The following is a 22766-nucleotide window of genomic DNA, read 5'->3' on the forward strand; positions in this document are numbered from 1 at the left end:
AGGCACATAGCTGTTGGTTAATTGCTTGTAGTGCTTTTTAAGCTTAACAGTATTTGTGAAGGAAATCTTAATTTCTCCTAAACAGATGCCTCATTAGAACACCATTTCTCTGGCTTCGTTCATCTAAGGAGTGGCTAGATGTCTAATTTGTGAAGATGGTAACCAGGTGTATAGCCCTTAGGTGGCTATAGATCACAGTGGAGTATCCAGTATGTCGGCAGTGAATGACATTAGACTGAGGCTCATGTTGACACTTCATCAATACTTAAGAGATCAGTCAACAAGGGTTTACAGCATTGTTCCTGGCATATGGACTTATCTATGGCTCCTCTGGTCTTCTGTGCTGTGTCTATTTTTTTATCAGCTTAAAATACTAACACAGGCCCTTGGTTGATGGACATTCAATAATAAGACCTTAGAATTAAAACCATTGGGGGATCCTGTCTGGATTATGGTTATGTCATATACTATGTGCTTCTACTATTGTTTTTTGCTTGCCATGCCATTCCAGTCTGGACCCAGACATATGCAAATGATTAATATGAAAATCTGAGACTATCTTAGGTAAAAATGAAGGATGTCTACGCAGAACTACTCTATTATGATTTAAAAAAAATCTGTAAATGGTTCTAAAGATGACAATGACTGCAGCTCACGTACCCTTCATGCAGAGGTAATGGTTATAAAAAGGCAGTTGTTGTAATGTTGATTTGTGGAAGGGGTTGAATGGAGGACCCATTAACTTTGATAGTACTAAGTTTAATTACCAAGGAGGAGATGATCTCCTGACTTGAGGAAAACGTTTTTAAGTCCTTCTGAAAAAATCCTTAATCATGGGAATCTTGAACATAGATGGTTGCATGGGAGCTTTCCTGTATGAATATTACAGTGATGAACAGTAATCGCAGTTAAGTGTACTTTAATGGAAGAAAACTGTAGACCTGATTTGGCCAAGTTAAGTAACTATGGAAGTACGACGTTCCCTTACCCATTAATATGATCATGGCCATTGTTCTGATACCACATACAAAAGTGTTTTGGCTTGAGGGCATAACATGATTGTGTAGATGGTCTCTTTGGTTCTTTAAGGATGTTCATACATTCTTCAGGTAGGCTTAAATAGCCATACTGTGTGATCTCAGGAGCCATGCTGACAAATTCAGGGATTGGAAAGCTGAGTGTAGAATCTGGCCGTGAAGTCTGGATAGCAAATCCGGTCTGAGAGGAAGACGTTTGTGAATGTAATGCATAGTTTGAGAAGAGTTGTGTATCAGCGCTATCTAGGCCACTCCGGTGCAATGAAAATCTTTCTGAGGTTCGATTTCCGTAACTTCTCAATTACTCATGCTATTAGAGGAATAAGTGAAAAAGCATAGATAAATGGAATCCACTCGCTGATCAGAACGGCATTGCCAGAGAGTGTGGTTGTGGTACCCTGGATGCAAAGTCTCAGCATCTTTTGTTTCGTGCTGTGGTAAACAAATCCAATATTGGTGTACTCCACTCTTTAAAGATGTTGTTTGTTACTTCTTCGTTGAGAACATACTCGTAATTTCCCTTGTGAAACCGAATTAGACAGTCTCCTACATTTTAGACTCCTTGATTGTGGAAGGCTGTGAGTGATAAAACTCTGACTAGTGCCCAGTGCTATACTGTTTCAGCCTGGAGAGATCGTTGTCTTGATTTTTTTCCCCCTTGTTTGTTGATATAGTACATTGTAGTTGTGTTGTCTTGACTCATTAGATTTTTAGAAGTGAGAGATGAAAGAAAAGCCTTGAGAGCTAGATTCACAGCTTTTAGCTCTAAAACATTTACGTCATAAGACTTCTCCCTTTGTGACCAACGCCCATGAATTGTAAGGTGGTTCATATGTGCACCCCATCCTAAAGGTGAAGTGTCTGTGACTATAGCTTGTGAGGGTGTTTCCTTCAGAAAACTTTCCCCTTGCTAGTAGCTTGTGAGACTTGGTCCACCAGGTCAGAGATTGAGTGCATTGTCTGTCCGATGTATTTGATCTTCCCAACTGCCAGTTTTCTGAGACCATTGATCCTCTAGACAAACCTGAAGAGGTCTCATGAACAGCCTTGAATTTGGCTCCATGAATATGCAGGATGCCACGATTCCAGAAGAGATGCTACCTGACGGACAGTTGGTTTGAGTTGCTGAATTAAACGTGCACCTTTCATCTATATTGATGATACCCTCTCCTCCTCCGAAGGAAGGAAAATGTTACTTACCAAGAAGACATCTATTTGTGGCATGCAGTGCTGTAGATTCACATGCTTTGCATAAGTCCACCATCTAGTGTTGGGCTTGGAGTGTTACAAGTTGTTTTTCTTCTAAGAAGGTTTTCGAGTCACAAGATCAAGTGACTCCTCCTCTTGGTGATACTGCACATGGGGATCGAGTCCTTTGAGGACTGTTTTCCCTCTGGCGGGTGAAGTAAACAGTGTGTACACGTGTACATAGATGGATATAAAAAATGAGATGTCCATGCAACGTATATACATATATTTACAATACATGGTACTGCAACAGCTACAGGCTCCTGGGAAGGAGGAAGGGCACATGTGACTCTACAGCACTACATGCCACGAACAGATGTCTATGTCTACTGGGTAAGTAATATTTGCCGTTCGATGGCATGTGTAGCTGTAGATACACATGCTTTACATAGACTGTAAAGCAGTCCCCTCCAAATAAGTGGTGTTCAGCCTGTAGGAGTTGGAGTAGCTTGAAATAATGTCCTAAGTACTGCCTGTCCAGTATTTGATTGTTGGCGAGCTAACACATCTACACAGTAGTGTTTAATAAATGTGTGTGGTGTAGACCATGTAGCAGCTTTACATATGTCTGCTATTGGTTTGTTGCCTAAGAATGCCATTGAAGCTCCTTTTTTCCTAGCGGAATGAGTTTTAGGAACTACTGGCAACTATCCTTTGGCTTTAAGATAACTAGCTTGAATACATTTCACTATCCATCTGGCTAATCCATTTTCTGAGATAGGATTACCCTTGTGAGGTTCTGAAAATGCTACAAAAAGTTGTTTTGAATTTCTAAAGTCATTTGTTCTGTCTATATAGTATATGAGAACTCTTTTAACATCAAGAGTGTCTAGGCCTCTATAAGCAACTGAATCTGGATGTGGAAAGAAGACTGGCAAATCCATTGACTGATTGATAAGAAAAGGTGTCCTAAGAACTAATTTGTCTTTATGAATCTGAAAGAACGGTTCTTCTAAAGTGAAAGCTTGAATTTCTGTATTTCTTCTTAAAGAAGTTATTGCTACTAAAAAAACAATCTTCCATGATAAGAACTTTACGGTACAAGAATGCATGGGTTCAAATGGTGGGCCCATATGTCTTGTAAGTACAATGTTTAATATCCATGCAAAAGCTGGAGGAACTTTAGGTGGGATCACTCTCTTAAGTCACTCCATAAAAGCTTTTATAACAGGAATTGTAAACAGGGAAATATACTGTCTGTTTGAAGATAAGCTGCTATAGCTGCTACGCTAAATGAAGCCTAATTGAGGAATCTGCCAGATTCGCTTTCTGTGAGTGTAACAAATAGCATACAATATCTTGTACTGAAGCCTTAAGTGGGTCAATATTTTTGGGTTGACAACAGTATACAAAACATTTCCATTTAGCAGCATAACATTGTCGAGTTGTGGGACTGCCTAGCTCTTTTAAAATATCCATGCATTCAGATGGGAGTTATAAGTAACCAAACTCTATGACTTCGGGAGCCATATTGCAAAATTGAGTGTGCTGGGATTTGGGTGTATGATTTGACCTCTGTTTTGGGTCAACAGCTCTGGTCTGTTTGGTAGCTCGTGATGAGGTACCACAGATAGATCCAGCATTGTTGTGTACCAATGTTGATATGCCCATGTGGGAGCTATGAGAATTAAGGTGAGTGAGGTTTGTCTCATCTTCTGTACCAGAAATAGAATGAGTGGGAGAGGCGGAAAAGCATAAGCAAATATCCCTGACCAGTTCATCCATAGAGCACTGCCCTTAGATTATGGGTGTTGGTACCTGGATGCGAAGCTTTGGCATTTTGAGTTTTCTTTTGTGGCGAATAGGTCTATGTCAGGAGTTCCTCACATTTTTAAGTACTTGCAGGTAAAATTTCCCATTGTGGACTTGTTGCTGCTTCCTGCTTTTTAGGTCCGCCTGTTGATTGTCCATCCCTGGGAGATACCCACTATTTGAATTGCCAAATTGACTAGGCAAAAAGGGACAACTGGGATGAGTGTCCCCCCCCCGGGTTTTTGCAGATAATACATTGTTGTCATATTGTCTGTGTGTATTAATGCTACCTTGTGTGCAATTTGTGCCAGAAAAGCTTTGAGGGAGAGGAATACTGCTTGTAATTCCACATACTTTATGTGGTAAGGCAGTTGGTTGGAGTCCCATTCCCTTTATATGGTGAGATAGGTGAGATGAGCTCCCCAACCTGTCTGTGATGTATCTGTTGGGATGGTGGCCTGAGACACAGGATCCAGAAAGGGCTGCCCTTTAGATAGATTTGTGTGATTCCACCATTGTAGAAAGCGTGAAGTCTGGCAGTCCAACAACACTAGAGACCACTGTTGAGAGGCACTACTGCAGTGGCCTCATGTGCCGTGTGGCATTTGGAACTATGACTATACATGAAGCTGTCATTCTTAATAACTTCATCACTAACTTCTCTGTAAAGTGTGGTTGTGGTGTAGTTGAGATATTAGGTCTTGAAGTGCCTGAATCCTTGCAGGGTTTAGGGATGCTAATCCTGACTGAGTGTTGAGAATTGCTTTCCAATACGGTTGCATTTGTAATGGTTGTAGGTGGGATTTTAGGTAATTCAGCGTGAATCCCAAAGTGTGTAGGAGATCTATTGTATACTGAATGTGTTGTTGACAGACTTTACTTGTACTGGCCTTTATTAGCCAGTCTACATATGGGAAGACATGTATGTGTTGTCTTCTGAGAACTGCTGCAACTACGCTAAACATTTGGTAAACACCCTTGGTGCTGTTGTTACTCCGAATGGTAGTACTTTGAATTGGTAGCACTTTCCCGCAATGCAAATCTTAGGTATTTGCATTGTGCTCGATGTATGGGTATGTGGAAATATGCATCCTCAAGATCTAATGTCATGTAATCTCCTTTTTGTAATAAGGCATCCTTTAAAGTGACCACGTGAAAGTGTTCTGAGAGAATGTATAGATTGAGGCCTGAGATCTAGAACTGGCCTTAATGTGCAGTCTTTTTTTGGTATTTGGAAGTATAGTGAATATACTCCTGATCCCTGTTGGAATCTGGGTATGGCTCCTTCGAGTAGTAGTGATTGTACCTCCTATTTTAGTACACTGAGATGGTCCTGAGTAGGTCTGTGTGAACGAGGGGGAATGTTTGGTGGAATAGTAATGAGGTCCAGACAATAACCATGTTGGGTATTTGACAGAACCCATTGGTCTGAAGTGATGTCTTGCCATTGTGGATATAAATTTACCAGTCTTCCTCCCACAGGAGATGTGTGGGCTTTGAGGATGGTGAGTGAGTTGTTGCTTAGTGGCAGTAAAGGAACCTCTGGAAGTTGATGGTTTGCCTCTTCCTCTATTATTGGATGCTCTGTAGGAACCTTGAAATGAACCTCTTGTGTAAAACGGTGAGGTCTGTTGTTAGTGTGAAATTGATGTTGTTTCTGTGGCTGCTGGTTTGAAGCCTCCTCTAAATTGTGGCCTATGAAAGCTTCCTCTAGCAGGTTTAGTGTATAATGCACCCATCACCTTAGCCGTCTCAGAATCTTTCTTCAGCCTCTCTACAGTTGTGTCCTATTCTGGGCTGAACAGATGTCCCTTGTCAAAAGGCATGCTTAAGACAGCTTGTTGCATCTCATGTTTGAAGCCTGAACATCTTGACCAAGCAGGTCTTCTGATGACTAAGCTGTGTTTATGCCTCTAGCTGCAGTGTGAGCCACATCTGTGGTGCATCTAATAGCGTTATTGGAAATTGCCTGTCCCTCTGTCACTATTTGCCATCCTCGCTTTTGATGCTCTGGTGGAAGGTACTGCAGCAATTCTTCCACCTCGTCCCAGTGGGCCCTGTCGTACCTAGCTAAAAAAGATTGGGAGTTAGCTATTCTCCAATGGTTTACCGCTTGTGAGACTACCCTTTTTAATGCAGTGCCTAGCTTTTTGCTCTCCTTATCTGGAGGAGAAGCATCCCATGTTGACCAGCTGTTAGCCTTGTTCCTTGCTGCACTAACCAATATTGAATCCAGTAGAAATTGAGTTCCTATGAAAACTGGGTCTGAGAGAGACAGTTTATATTTTTTTCTCTACTCTATGAGTGATAATTCTGGCCTTCACAGGTTCCTTAAAAATATCAGATGAATTCCTAAGCATCCTAGGTAGCACTGGGAGGCATTGCTGGTCCTTATGTGTGGATGTTAATGTATTAAAAAGGAAATCCTCCTCTATCGAGTCTGTGTTTATCTGCACATTATGGTATGGAGCTTCTCTTGTTATGACCTGACTGCATGCTGTAGTGTCTTCTGGTGGAGAAGGTCTAGCAGGGTACAAGTTTGGATCGTTTGAGGTAATAGGATCAGGGTCAAATAGATCCCATGGATCCGTATTCTGCTGAACATCACGAAGATCATCCCTGTGTGGGGATGCCGAGGATGTCTGTTGCTTCTCATATGTGGGTGATGGTGGTTGTGCTGGTGTGGGAGGAAGAGGAGAATGTGGTGGCAAAGGCTGTTTCTGGTTTAAGGTCTTTTCTCTCTCTTTGTCCTTTGAGACCTTTTTTGGTGGAGGTCTAGCATCTAAGATCTCCTGAAAGGTGAACTTCCTTTTAATAGTCATTGGAGGAGAAGCAATTATTCATCCAGTGTCCTTTTGAATTTGTAATTTGCGCTGTCTAGTGTCGGTGACCTCTAAAATTGGCTGTATGTCTGAGGTTTCTTGTGTGGATGTAGCAGATTTACTACTTGTAGCTTTCGGCTCTGAAGGTTTAGTCACCGAGTGTTTTGCTCGAACCGAAAGTGTTGGGTCCGAAATAGATAAATGTTTTTTTGGCTCCAAAACTGATGTGTCTACTTTTTGGCTCGGATCCGACTATGGCCCAAAGGCAGTGGAGTACCGAGGACCAGTGCTGGAGACTTTTTTTTAATATCTTTGGGTGGTGTGACGTGGCAGGTATACTCATGTACTGCACCGGAGGTATGGAGTGGCTGTCCGCATCGGAGTTGCGTTCAAAATCAGGGTCTCTGATGGAAAGTGGCGTACTATGTTCTTATTCCTCCTGCGCGTGTTCCACACCAAGAATATCGGGTGTATCTTCTGTGGACTTGGATGCCATTTCCAGTCGAGGAGCTCTTTGGTCCTGGAGAGTCTTCCAAGATCTAAATGATCTGCAGGCATCGCAAGTCTACTACCGATGGAGGGGAGATCGAGATTACACACAGAATGCTGGTTGGTGAATGGGAACTTGGCGTGAACCGAGGACAGAATCGAAGCTGAGTTTGTTCCATCAGCCCAACATTGAAGTAGGCCCTAAAAGGGAGAGGCCCCTTGTAAGGGTGGAAAGAAATCGACTCAATGGTTTAATCGGATCAACTACAGGTAGAAAATGTGACCAAGACAAACCCGCTGGTATTATAAAAAGGTAGAATAAGTCCAGAAGGCCCGAAATGAGATCCACCGGAGTGAGAGGAAACACGTTCGAACCCGACGGCGTAAAGAAAACAACCTAACAAAGGACCCCATGCCCATGCGCAGGATCACCGAGAGGAAGAGTCACTCGATCTTGTGACTAGAAAACCTTCTTTGAAGAAAAACACCTTGTAACACTCAGAGCCCACCACTAGATGGCGGACCTATGCTGCAAAGCATGTGTGTCTACAGGTACCCATGCCATAGAACACAATTTTTCCTTTCGTGTATATGATTTTGTTTCCTGTAAAAAGAGGGGCACTAAATTGGTATGGAGATCGATTTGTCGAACTTGATTTGAAAACCTAGGGGCATATTTATACTCTGTTTGCGCCGGATTTGCGTCGTTTTTTTTTTACGCAAATCCGACGCAAAACTAACTCCATATTTATACTTTGGCGTTCGACGCGTCGAGCGCCAAAGATCTTGGAGCGTAATTTTTTAGCGCGGACACCTTCCTTGCGTTAATGATATGCAAGGTAGGCGTTCCCTACTAAAAAATGACTCAGAGGCATGTGCGTCGTATTTATACTCCCGGGCAAAAATGACGCCCGGGAGTGGGCGGGTCAAAAAAAATGACGTCTACCCTCGTTAGAGTCATTTTTTAACGCCTGCTCAGGGCAGGCGTTAAGGGACCTGTGGGCTCGGAAGGAGCCCAGAGGTGCCCTCCCATGCCCCCAGGGACACCCCCTGCCACCCTTGCCCACCCCAGGAGGACACCCAAGGCTGGAGGGACCAATCCCAGGGACATTAAGGTAAATGGCGCAAATCGGGTTGAGGCGAAAAATTTGCCTCAGCCTGACTTGCACCATTTTTTGACGCCCAAGCTCCATATCCCCCTACGCCGGCGCTGCCTGGTGTACGTAGTTTTTTTCCACGCACACCAGGCAGCGCCGGCGGCTAACGCTAATTTTTTTGACGCAAAACTGCGTTAGCGCAGTTTTGCGTCAAAAAGTATAAATATGGCCCCTAGTTCGGACAATAGGTTTGTTGTGATAGTGAAGTCTTTCTTCGCCTTCCAAAGAGACTCTGCTTTTAGTAAGTCATTCAGGTATGGATACAGAAAAATTCCTCTTCTTAATAGTTGTGGTGCTACCACCGCCATGCATTTGAAGAAGGTTCGAGGAACTGATTTGAGGCTGAAAAGAAGCAAAGTGTATTGGTAATTATTGTTTATTGTCTGTGATGATAAGAGACTGGAATATGGAAATACACATCCTGTAAGTTTATTGTGCATATCCAGGCATCTTTTCTGATCTGTGGGAATATTTGATGGAGGAATCTGAGATCCAGAATTGGCACAAACTGCTTCGAAAGACTTTTCTTTTAGGCTGGAAAGAACCTTGCGTCAATACCTTTGTTGATCTGGTCTGAGGGAATCTTCTCTATTGCTTGCTTTTGTGGTAGAAAAGACGTCTCTTGCTGTTGGCTGGTTAGACAAGTTGCTGACATGAGCTGTGGGTGAACATGTGGAGGAGTTTGCTTGAATTGGAATGCATATCCGTTTTGTATGTTTAGCACCCTTCTGTCCGAGGTTATGGGTTTTCACTCTTCCAGGAAGAATTTCACCACCTACCACAGGAGTGGGACACTGTGATGGAGGAGTCTGATTTTCATGGTTTACTGGTTGAGGAGTTCTTGCCTTTGGGCTGTAAAGATTTTGTTAGAGTAGAACTTCTCTTTTGGAATCGCCTTAGGTATGGTTTTTGTGATTGTCTCTGTTGTTGTGAAGATTGATAAAGCCACTTAGGGTCTTGAACCCTATGGTAGTAGTACTTTATATCTCTAAATTTATACTGTCTGCAAACATTGTTTTGTTCTTCAAGACCTACAGCTTTTAGTGTTTCCACCTCATTCTTCATCCTGAGCATTTGTTCCTCAGTATGTTATGCAAATAATGAGGCATCTGAAATGGTTAAGTTCACTATCTTCAACTGGGCATCAAGTTTTAAAGAAGATAAATGCAGTTGGGATGATAAACTTAGGAAAATGCCATGGCAGAATGAGATGGCAGAGAGGCTGACATCGCCCTATGACGAAGCATTCCACTATTAGTGGGTGAGGGCAGTTTTTTCCAAAATATTATGCTGTATCTGTAGCTGGTGGGACCACGTTTGGGGTCTCAACTCTTATTCCTTATCCTCTGTGTGTGATTGGTTCATAGATCGGGAGGTTGGACAAGGTTTTCTCCCCTCAGCTGTGTGTTGCTAGTGAGAATGCCTTCACTTTTTACAAACTGCGCTTCAAGTAGAAGGAAGAGCGGGAGCTCAGATGCTCACAAAGTCTGTGTGGTTTGTCTTTCACCATCACACCAGACAAAAGGATGTGATATTTATAAGAAAATGTCAAAAAGGACATTTAAAGACAGGGAGGGTGTCAGACTATGAGGTTTAATGAAAGAAATGAAAACAGAAGAGAGAAAACTTCTGCTGAGAAATTACAAAAATCTGGTAGGGGCTCCCACACAAGGTGATCTCCAGGTAACAAAATCTCCTTCCATACATCAACATTGGCAGCTCTCCCATCGGCACTGAGTATCGACATTGCCATCAAGAGTTTTGGTGCCAGCTTGTTACCCTCCAAGGAAGGGTCAACGTTGACACACCATTGCCACCGTTCATCCTCATGGCCAATAGCGAGAATGTCACAGCAGTCGACACTGAGGACTACAACATCGTCTACTTCACCAGTGTCACACTCACATTCAGCATCAAAGTTACACTGTTAGACATCAAGAGTTCATGTTTGTCATCGAAATCACATCATTTGACGTTGAAGATGCACCATTTGACATCAAAAAGACATATTTCACTGCTAAAGACCGGTTCCAGCTAAAAAAGACTTGCATGATGTTAATACCACCTATCTCTACTTCAAGAGTTTCTCAAATCAGACTGTCCTCTTCCCCAAAATGTTCTGTGTTCCTGTGAGGCTTCAATTGTTCATATGGATATTCTGCTTCATTCTGTAAAGCCTTTAATACCTGCAGACAACCCTCTGCAGATTTCTTTATGCTCTTTAAATCTGTCACCCATTAAAAGGTTCTTAAAAGCCACATCCATGTCATCTTTGGAAATGGAAATCTCCATTTCTGGTTTGGGCAACTCCACCAAGAACGCCTTCTGACAGAAAGTCTATAACTCCCTCACACGCCAGATCACCGTCAAGATTGACATATTCTAGCTCAATGCATTATTTTTATACTCCAGCCTCTCCACCTCAGTCCCCTTGTAGGATATCAACAGTAGGCAATATCCTTACATTTTAAGATGCTTTAGTTAGCTGGGCTACAAAACTGAACACTAATTTGCATACACCTCAACCAACAGTATGTGTTATCCTCAAAACTTTGCAGCCAAGAACAACTCCAAGACCTCTTCTACCTCCTCTTCCAGGTCTTCTGGGCATAGTCAATGCAAAATTCCTTACTCTGGCTACAGTTAAGGCTGCAACACTAAGGCTACTCAAAAAATACAAGCCTCCACAAGAGGATCCTGATCTTCTTTAAATGAATCCTAAACCAATTCAATAATTGCTATGGCGGTTAGGCATAGACCTGCTTCTGAACCTGAGCTCATGGCTGCACCGGATAGGGATAGCAAATAGATGGATGCTATTGGCAAAAAGACCTGTGGGAGAGCCTCCACCCATTTAAGGAATGCCAATGCAGCTGCCTTGCTAGGCACATATCACAGAGAAGTTTGGGATGGAACAAAGGGCCAGATGTAGCAATTTCCGATTTTGCGAATCAGAAATTGCGAGTCGGTGTGACTCACAATTTCCAATTCGCAAAATCGGATGCAGTGCGGTGTCTCAGACACCGACTGCGAGTCGCTATGGGGTCGCAAAGCCCCACCACATTAGGACCGCTGCCTGCTCTGAAAAACCCTTATTGGCAACATTCTTGGGGACCCCTTCCCTTTTGTGAATGGGTTACCACCAGTGTGACACTGGTGGTAACTGCGAATTGCTTTGCGACCGCATTTGCGGTCACAAAGCAATTTAGCATAGTGATGCGAGTCGCAAATAGGAAGGGGACTCCCCTTCCTATTTGCGAGTCGCATTCACAATTTGCGAGTCGGTACCGACTCGCAGATTGTGAATGTGCATCTCAAAAGGCATTTTGCATGGCGCAAACTGCGATTTTTGCAGTTTGCACCATGCAAAATGCTTTTCACATCTGGCACAAAATCCTTTGTCTGATCTACCCCCTTCCAGACAGCAAGATCTTTTGGAAATGGTTCAAGAGGGCTCACCAATTTCTAAACAATCTATTAGTGTAGAGGCTGACTGAGTCCACTGCTACACTGCCCTGTAAACTGGAGGTTAGTCACTAAACATAAGTTACCCAGCGAGCCGTTAGTATTGGGGTTTTGGTACCCGTATACCTCAAATGTGGCAAGCATTCACGGAAATCTTTCTGAGTAAATACATATTTTTTCCACAGCACTGTAACGAGCGCTTGTGAAAGAATTAGATGTGTTCAGCATTGTGGCTGTTAATGAGTGAATTTGGGCATGAGGGGCAAATTAGCATGTTTATTGGCTTTTGAGAGGTGCTCATTGTGAAAGAGGACTAGTGATGTCCTACCAACATGTTGAATGTGTTACGGTACCATGGAGATAGAACAGTCTAGTTGGTTGGAGGGTAGACGCGATCACCTGACCACGGGAAAAAGGAAATAAGACGAGAAGCAATGAACGGCTCCGTGACCTACAGGGAGTTACGTTGGGCAGACGGGTGGCACCGGTCCCTTGACAAGGTGAGCGGGGGGGTGGGAGGTGCAGGCTTTTCGATTGAGGGAGAGATTTTGAACTAATGAGGGGGAAGAATTACTTAATGTAAGACCTGTGTACATTTGTCTGTGTTTACATTCAGTGTGTGACTACAGGGAGGTGCTCCCACTGAACTCTAGTTTTGGAGACTGACAATGATAACTCGGTAAATGTATTCTTTTTTAAAAAAGTTTTTACACATATTGAGTAACCTGAGTTAGTGGTCACGATTTGGGGTGATGGGCTTGTGAAGGATGTCGTTGCACGTGAACTGCATTAATAATTCCCGATTTGGTAATGAATTGAGCATGGAGTGCATGCATTTTGATGGGGCTAAGGGTATATGGGTACAAATATAATAATATGAGGGAGCAAGAGGCAAGGTGTGGATTAAACAGGCACTGTGCATAATCTTAAATGTGTGTTTTTATGTTCCCTCGTAGGCAATCCTGAGTGTGTGTTCTAACAGACAGGAAGACAATTGAACCAAAACATATTTGGTCACAATTTGAAGGCACTACAGGTAGGGTATGAAATATGAATTAAAGGGGATCGATGGTCCTGATGAAGGCTGACTGACCTGTAGGGGCGATGAAAACTGCCGAAAGAAACATGTTGACCTTTAACAGCTATTTGGGGTATGGGGTGATTATGTCCCCGTTTCACCACCTATTGCTGATTGTCTTTTAATCCTCTCCGGTGAACTTTGGAATAAAGATTGAGTGTGGTATCACCTGAGATAGTTTCAACCATATGAATGAGGTGTTGTGTGTGTCTGATCCCCGTATATAGCTTCTACGTCCCCACCCGCACCCTCCGCTCCGCTGGCCTCGCACTTGCTGCCGTCCCTCGCACCCGCCGCTCCACGGCGGGTGGGAGATCTTTCTCCTTCCTGGCAGCCAAGACCTGGAACTCCCTCCCCACCAGCCTCAGGACCACCCAGGACCACTCCGCTTTCCGGAGACTCCTAAAGACTTGGCTGTTCGAGCAGCGATAACCCCCCCTTTCCCCCCTAGCGCCTTGAGACCCGCACGGGTGAGTAGCGCGCTTTATAAATGTTAATGATTTGATTTGATTTGATTTATATTGGTCTATGTTATTAGTTTCCCCTCCCTTCTGCTCCATTCCTAACGTTGGCTAGCATCGAAATGTTTTAGCATCGCCCTATGACAGTGGTTCCCAAACTGTGCGCCGCGGCTCCCTGGTGCGCCGTCAAAACTAGCCAGGGGCGCCGCACACAGTCTGGAAACCACTCGGAGGTGCTTTGAATCTGTAGCTTTTCCTCGTGGTATTGGAAAAAAACACCCTGCATTAATTATTCTGACCAGCGGAGGGCGCCAAAGTACCATTAATAATATCCCTGTAACAAAAATTGTTTCCAATAAATGGTTTTCAGCAACGTGAAGGAGAGAATAAAGAAGACAAACGGTAAATAGTGTAGGTACAGGTACAGGCTGAGATTACGTTCCCCCACCCGCCAAAAAAAGTAACATAACGGGGAGCCGTGGCCAACACGGCCAATAGGTCAAAGGAGCCGGGGATCAAAAAAGTTTGGGAACCACTGCCCTATGATGAAGCATGCCAATATTAGTAGGTGAGGGCAGTTTTTTCAAAACTAATATGCTGTATCTATAGCTGGTGGGACCATGTTTGGGGTCTCAACTTTTATTCCTTTTCCTCTGTGTGTGAACGGCATTCTGACTAAAACATTTTGTCAGAATTAGGAAAAAATTAATTTACTTGACAGAGGGGATGTTAAAATGTTGAGTGAAATGCTTCGGAAACGCTCTGAAGATGAAAATGAATGTTTTGAAGGTGTGGAAAAAACATCTGAGGTGTTCAGAGATCTTGCCTGTAGGAGCTGGAAATAAAGAACGGACTCTCACAGGCAAACTGGTACTATGATACATTGTGGAAGGGGGGATGCCTCTGGGGTTCTTAAAGTAACAGGCTTCTTTTTAACCTCTGTCAGTGTTAGCGTGTCAGCCTGCATTTTCTCCTCATCATTCTGGTACAAAGGTAGCTTTTCCGTGACAAAGTGCAGCACATTCAAAATCTATTTAACAGCTTCAAATGTTTGTTCTGCAGCTTTAGGAAGGCAAATGACTCCCCTCACAGACTAAACTAAAGCTATATGGAAAATTAATTTGCGTAATAGACACTCTTCAAATACATTTTCCTCACGATTTAAATATTTTGAAGAAGGTGTTCCAGGGTCTGTGCGGACCGTGGGGAATTATTCAACGTTTATGACTATCAATGAAGATCCTACGATGCAGTAGTATACTTACTTATGAACACTTTAATTGACAATATTTTTTATTATCATATATTTTAGCTACAATGGTTTTGCAACATGATAATAAATCCACATTATTTTGGTACCATACTTTGAAGCAGATAAAGGCTCCGAGTCTCATTAAAATTGTGATTTAATTTTCTAATTGAAAAGTATAAAGCACAGGTTAATGTGAAAACAAATTTTGGGTGTGCCAATGCTGTGAGCATGGATGTTTTAATTGAAGAAAGGGTTCCTTAAAAGGAGATAAGAAGAATCCAGGGTCACTAGCCCAATAGGTCACAAGTAGAAGCTCAGAAGAGTGCTTGAGCAACAGTTAAGTAAACAACGATTTTTGAGGAAGAAGAGGCGAACATGGGGTAGAGCTACAAAGAAGCCTATATTAAAGGTGTTTCTCCTTAGGGATCCACTGTAACGTAATAATGGACAGAATTTGGACCCTTATGGGGCTCTAGGGATTTAAGCATTTGATAGGTGGCATGAGCAGGATGGTTCACATCAGAGGCTTCTCTTAGGATGGATCATCTTTTTTTTCCACTCCACTGTTCCAGGCCAGTGTTTTAGGTCATGACAACAGACATATCTATGCATAGTCTATGGAAAACAAACAAACAAACAAAAACAAGGAAAGTTGTAAAAAGTTAGCTACCGGTTTCTTAGGTGTTCCAAGCTATATACGTCGAACTGCCAGTTATGTATAAACCTTTTATATAGGTGGCAGTAACATCAATCAGCTTTGGGATAGTATTCATTTCATTAAATCCATAATACCTTCCTTACCCAGTGACCCAAAAATGTAAACAGGATTTTCTAATCTGGAAGCATTTCCGCATATCAGCATTTTACTCGTATTAGGACAGTGGTTCCCAACCTGTGGTCCTGGGACCCCTGGGGGTCCGCGAAGCCTTCTGAGGGGGTCCGCAAGGGCCTAGAAAATTAAAAAATATTAACAAATATTGACAAATTAGGTCCCCAGCTTCCAGTAATGACCCAGGCGGGGGTCCCCAGATTCCCATGATGATTCAGTGGGTGTCCCTGGGTTCCATTAATGGTAAAGTGGGGGTCCACAGAAATCAAAAAGTTGGGAACCACTGTTTTAGGACATGTGTACGATATTTAGTAGATTTTGATAACTTGGAGGGCTTGTGCATTGTGTTTGTTCGTTACCTGTAATTTGGCAAGTTCCATGTTATATACATCAGCTAATGATTCTGGTGACATCACACTTATCCATGGATAAATTAAGCCATAATGATCACATGAATTAATCTGAAATAAACATAAATTATTTGAAAATCAATATAAAAGAACACTTTTTCCCAAACACCTCAACAATGTCCATATAGCATACTAAAAATATAAACTATTAATGTAAATGACTTGCATGACCAAAATAATAATTGTAGAGCAGATTTTTTAAACTGTGACACAGGCACACTGCTGTGTACAATGTTCATGTAAAATACAGAAAACATCTAAAAGACACAAAGCTGGATTATAACTATGTTATACAGCGTGGGGTGTTGGAAATGCTAACCATGTTTTGTAAAATTAGCCAAAGCAGGTTGAAGGTGTCTTTAGAAAATACATGTCAATTTTATTTAGCTTATTTCTTTTTTCACTACAAATCTATAAAGCCAGAAATCTAAAGAAACATTAAGCACATCCACGGTTTGTATTTGCAGTGCATCATAATACATCTGACTCTGGAACCCACAAGTTTTTTTTTTTTTTAAAGAGGAGACCCGGAAGGTGTTGATTTTACACAATCCTAGTTTCAGAACAAATGGAAGACCCAGAATTTGGATTGCCTCTAGATGTTTCCTAACTGGAAACAAGAATTATGACACACGATTGTTACAACCAATTGTGCCACTAGCAGGTGCAGAATGTTTTGGACTAAGTCTCTCATGGAATCAACCATAATATTGTGAATGTTTAAGAATGTTCTAGGTCGCTATGTTTGAAACAATTTTTAGGTGACTCTCTGTTTTTATAATAATGATCCATGTGTCTGTCTTGTAAGGGAAATATATTCTTAACAAGACTTCAGAGATGCTCTTTGGAGGCCAGACTAGCTCAAATGTTAATTAACCCCTTCGCTGCCAGGCCTTTTCCCCCTCCTGTGCCAGGCCTTTTTTTTGCCTATTTGGGGCAGTTCGCGCTTAGGCCCTCATAACTTTTTGTCCACATAAGCTAACCAAGCCAAATTTGCGTCCTTTTTTTCCAACATCCTAGGGATTCTAGAGGTACCCAGACTTTGTGGGTTCCCCTGAAGGAGGCCAAGAAATTAGCCACAATACAGTGAAGATTTTGTTTAAAAAAAAAAAAAATGGGAAAAAGTGGCTGCAGAAGAAGGCTTGTGGTTTTTCCCATGAAAATGGCATCAACAAAAGGGTTTGCGGTGCTAAACTCACCAGATTCCCATCTTTCAGGAACAGGCAGACTTGAATCAGAAAACCCAAGTTTTCAACACAAATTTGGCATTTTACTGGGACATACCCCATTTTTACATTTTTTTGTGCTTTCAGCCTCCTTCCAGTCAGTGACAGAAATGGGCATGAAACCAATGCTGGATCCCAGAAACCTAAACATTTCTGAAAAGTAGACACAATTCTGAATTCAGCAAGGGGTCATTTGTGTAGATCCTACACGGGTTTCCTACAGAAAATAACAACTGAAAAAGAAAAATATTGAAATTGAGGTGGAAAAAACATCAATTTTTCTCTATGTTTTACTCTGTAACTTTTTCCTGCAATGTCAGATTATCGAAAGCAATATACCGTTACGTCTGCTGGACTCCTCTGGTTGCGAGGATATATAGGGCTTGTAGGTTCATCAAGAACCCTAGGTACCCAGAGCCAATAAATGAGCTGCACCCTGCAGTGCGTTTTCATTCTATACCGGGTATACAGCAATTCATTTGCTGAAATATAAAGAGTAAAAAATAGCTATCAAGAAAACCTTTGTATTTCCAAAAAGGGCACAAGATAAGGTGTTGAGGAGCAGTGGTTATTTGCACATCTCTGAATTCCGGGGGTGACCATACTAGCATGTGAATTACAGGGCATTTCTCAAATAGATGTCTTTTTTACACACTCTCCTGTATTTGGAAGGAAAAAATGTAGAGAAAGACAAGGGGAATAACACTTGTTTTTCTAATTTATGTTTCGCCAAGTCTCCCGATAAAAATGATACCTCACTTGTGTGGGTAGGCCTAGCGCCCGCGACAGGAAATGCCCCAAAACGCAACGTGGACACATCCCATTTTTTGAAAGAAAACAGAGGTGTTTTTTGCAAAGTGCCTACCTGTATATTTTGGCCTCTAGCTCAGCTGGCACCTAGGGAAACCTACCAAACCTGTGCATTTTTGAAAACTAGAGACCTAGGGGAATCCAAGATGGGGTGACTTGTGGGGCTCTGACCAGGTTCTGTTACCCAGAATCCTTTGCAAACCTCAAAATTTGGCTAAAAAAACACATGTTCCTCACATTTCTCTGGCAGAAAGTTCTGGAATCTGAGAGGAGGCACAAATTTCCTTCCACCCAGCGTTCCCCCAAGTCGCCCGATAAAAATAATACCTCACTTGTGTGGGTAGGCCTAGCGCCTGCGACAGGAAATGCCCCAAAGCACAACGTGGACACATCCCATTTTTTGACAGAAAACAGAGCTATATTTTGCAAAGTGCCTACCTGTAGATTTTGGCCTCTAGCTCAGCCGGCACCTAGGGAAACCTACCAAACCTGTGCATTTCTGAAAACTAGAGACCTAGAGGAATCCAAGATGGGGTGACTTGTGGGGCTCTGACCAGGTTCTGTTACCCAGAATCCTTTGCAAACCTCAATATTTGGCTAAAAAAACACATTTTCCTCACGTTTCGGTGACAGAAAGTTCTGGAATCAGAGAGGAGCCACAAATTTTATTCCACCCAGCGTTCCCCCAAGTCTCCCAATAAAAATTATACCTCACTTGTGTGGGTAGGCCTAGCGCCTGCGACAGTAAATGCCCCAAAACGCAACGTGGAAACATCCCATTTTTTTAAAGAAAACAGAGGTGTTTTTTGCAAAGTGCCTACCTGTAGATTTTGGCCTCTAGCTCAGCCGGCACCTAGGGAAACCTACCAAACCTGTGCATTTTTTAAAACTAGAGACCTAGGGGAATCCAAGATGGGGTGACTTGTGGGGCTCTGACCAGGTTCTGTTACCCAGAATCCTTTGCAAACCTCAAAATTTGGCTAAAAAAACACATTTTCCTCACGTTTCGGTGACAGAAAGTTCTGGAATCAGAGAGGAGCCACAAATTTCCTTCCACCCAGCGTTCCCCCAAGTCTCCCGATAAAAATGATACCTCACTTGTGTGGGTAGGCCTAGGGCCCGCGGCAGGAAATGCCCCAAAGCACAACGTGGACACATCCCATTTTTTGACAGAAAACAGAGGTGTATTTTGCAAAGTGCCTACCTGTAGATTTTGGCCTCTAGCTCAGCCGGCACCTAGGGAAACCTACCAAACCTGTGCATTTTTGAAAACTAGAGACCTAGGGGAATCTAAGATGGGGTGACTTGTGGGGCTCTGACCAGGTTCTGTTACCCAGAATCCTTTGCAAACCTCAACATTTGGCTAAAAAAACACATTTTCCTCACATTTCGGTGACAGAAAGTTCTGGAATCAGAGAGGAGCCACAAATTTCCTTCCACCCAGCGTTCCCCCAAGTATCCCGATAAAAATGATACCTCACTTGTGTGGGTAGGCGTAGCGCCCACGAAAGGAAATGGCCCAAAACACAACATGGACACAACATATTTTTTCACAGAAAACAGAGGTGTTTTTTGCAAAGTGCCTACCTGTGGATTTTGGCCTCTAAGCTCAGCCGGCTCTGGGGGGGGGGGGGGCTTGGGATAAGATAGAGTTGATAAGAGGTTGGAACCTTATACTGCTTTCGTAAGTCTTACGTTTGGTATAAGAAGTTAGCAATTCACCTCTTCCACTTGCCAACTTTTAATGCTTTTATTGTGTTTAAGGATAGGTCTCCAGAGTCAAAGATGGCATTTGTGAAATTTCAGGAGACAGTGATAGAGAGCCTTATTGTGGTGGAACAGGCAAGAGTTTGTAGAGAAGCAGTGGTGGAGGATGTGGCTAGATTGAAAGATCGCCACTTTGCTGAGCACATTCCTCTCACACCCAAAAAATACTTTCCAGCTAAGAAATGTAGATTGTGTGCTTGAAGAGGGATCCGGAGGGAGACTCGAATGTACTGCCCAGATTGTCCTTCAAAGCCTGGGCTGTGTGTGGGTGGTTGTTTCAAGAATTACCACACCCAGAAGAGTTAGTGGGAACTACCAGGAGTGTAAACTGCCTCTTTTGTATTTTCATGTGTTCAGTTTCATGGTTGGCATTTCTTTTATGCACTTAGTTAGAGTTTTTGTATTTGCAGTTTTGTAATTATTTCTAATTAGTTAGTGGTTTCTTGGTTTTTAAAACAAAACAAAAAAAGTGATGCCATTGTGTGTGGAGTGGTGCTTGGCTACTGCAACACACTGTCAGCCAAACGCCAGTTCACACACACTCATCAGCTGGTGTGATTGCTGTATCAGGCATGTGGGCGTATGTAAGTGATGGACCCTTGAGTGGCGCTGTCTGTCGATGCAAGTGTTGTAATGTGCTGGGCCCGTGGCTGGCGGCGTGAATGGTCTTGTGCATGCCATGTATGAAAGGTGTGTGAATTGACTGTAAAGCGGTTGGTGCCTTGCCGTGGCTTTACAGCTCACGGGCTGTGAGTCATTGGTTCCTTTTTTTGGCCTTTCAGTTATTAACAGAGCATTTCATTTTTGTGAAATCTCGTTAGTAAAATTTGATCCACTGAACCATCACTCACCCTCGTGCCAAATCCAACCAGTATGTGTGGTAAAAATTACAAATCCTGCTCCGCTGTAATCAGGTGTCACAGCACACCTGTGACACGCTAGGTGTCTCGGGTGGGACCCCGATGATGAAGCATGCCACCAACTTTGTTGGTAGGTGAGGGGTCTTTTTAACATAACCTAAGTGCGTTTCTTTTCACAATTTTAGTGTTTGGAACATCACATTAGTATGTGAACACACCAAAATGATCTACTGAAAAAACACCTCTGTTTGGGGGGTTCAGGGGGGGGGGTCCCTATGTTTTTGGTCCCGGGTGTGGCCTTCATCTAGGGAAACCTTCCACACCCAGACATGTTTAAAAAATAGGCACCCCAAAGAGTCCACGGAGGATTGGCTTGCCTGGATCCCCCCAAATTTTCTTACCCAGACTCCTCAGCAAACCTCAAAATATACTTTAAAAAAATCATATTTCCCTCACTTTTCTTTGTAGGATCACCGCTGCGGCACTACAACACAGCGTTCCCCTCAGTCTCCCAAGTAAAATGATACCTCACTTGCGTGGGTCCCCAAAGCAGAGTGAGCCTAAAAGAGGAATAAAATCAAAATATGTGCTTATCAACTCGCTGTGCTATCCCTTCAATCTCTACAGGTTGTTGGCATTTTTTTGTTGCAAGCACCTGGGCCACCCACACAAGTGAGGTACCATTTTTATCGGGAGACTTGGGGCAACGTTGGGTGGAAGTAAATTTCTGGCTCCTCTCAGATTCCAGAACTTTCTGTCACCGAAATGAGAGGAAAAAAAAGTGTTTTTTGGCCAAATTTGGAGGTTTGCAAAGGATTCTGGGTAACAGAACCTGGTCAGAGCCCCACAAGACACCCCATCTTGGATTCCCGTAGGTATCTAGTTTTCAAAAATGTGCAGGTTTGCAAGCTTTCCCCAGGTGCCGGCTGAGCTAGAGGCCAAAATCCACAGCTAGGCACTTTGTAAAAAACAGCTTTGTTTTCTTTCTGAAAATGTGATGTGTCAATTTTGTGTTTCCTGTCGCGTGCTCTATGCCTACCCATGCAAGTGAGGTACCATTTTGATCGGGAGTCTTGGGGGAACACAGAATAGCAAAACAAGTGTTACTGCCCCTTGTCTTTCTCTACATTTTTGCCTTCCAAATGTATGACAGTGTGTAAAAAAGACGTCAATTTGAGAAATGCCCTGCAAGTCACATGTTAGTATGGGCAGCCCGGAATTCAGAAGATGTGCAAATAACCACTGCTTCTCAACACCTTACCTTGCGGCCATTTTGGAAATACAAAGATTTTCTTGATACCTATTTTTCACTTTTTATATTTCAGCAAATGGATTGCTGCATGCCCGGTTTAGAATGAAAACCCATTGCAAGGTGCAGCTCATTTATTGGCTCTGGGTACCTAGGGTTCTTGATAAACCTACAAGCCCTATATATCCCCGCAACCAGAAGGGTCCAGCTGACGTAACAGTATATTGCTTTAAAAAATCTGACATCGCAAGAAAAAGTTACAGAGTAAAACGTGGAGAAAAATGGCTGTTTTTGTCACCTCAATTTCAATATTTGTTTATTTCAGCTGTTATTTTCTGTAGCAAACACTTGTAGGATCTACACAAATGACCCCTTGCTGAATTCAGAATTTTGTCTACTGTTCAGAAATGTTTAGCTTTCTGGGATCCAGCATTGGTTTCTCACCCATTTTGGTCACTAACTGGAAGGAGGCTGAAAGCACAAAAAATAGTAAAAATGGGTTATGTCCCAGTAAAATTGGGTTTTCCAATTGCCTGTTCCTTAAAACTGGAAAGTCAAACCATTTGTTGATGCCATTTTCAGGGAAAAAACCACGAGCCTTCTTCTGCAGCCCTTTTTCCAATTTTTCTGAAAAAAACAAAATGTTCGCTGTATTTGGCTAATTTCTTGGTCTCCCTTCAGGGGAACCCACAAAGTCTGGGTACCTCTAGAATCCCTACGATGTTGGGAAACAAAGGACGCAAATTTGGCGTGGGTAGCTTATGTGAACAAAAAGTTATGAGGGCGTAAGTGCGAACTGCCCCAAGTAGCCAAAAAAAGGCTCGGCACAGGAGGGGAAAAGACCTGGCAGCGAA

General features: G+C 42.8%; 1 protein-coding gene across 2 annotated transcripts in view; it reads right to left on the reverse strand.

Moving 5' to 3' along the window:
• Positions 1–22766, reverse strand: part of HPS3 (HPS3 biogenesis of lysosomal organelles complex 2 subunit 1) — a 219599-nt gene that overhangs the window by 16612 nt on the left and 180221 nt on the right. For both annotated transcript variants that reach the window (XM_069213380.1, XM_069213381.1), the window contains exon 14: positions 15950–16051. In XM_069213380.1, coding sequence (XP_069069481.1) covers positions 15950–16051 — 102 coding nt within the window. The remainder of the gene's footprint in view (positions 1–15949; positions 16052–22766) is intronic.

The sequence above is a fragment of the Pleurodeles waltl genome, chromosome 11 (genome assembly GCF_031143425.1).
Source record: "Pleurodeles waltl isolate 20211129_DDA chromosome 11, aPleWal1.hap1.20221129, whole genome shotgun sequence".
Lineage (NCBI taxonomy): Eukaryota > Metazoa > Chordata > Amphibia > Caudata > Salamandridae > Pleurodeles > Pleurodeles waltl.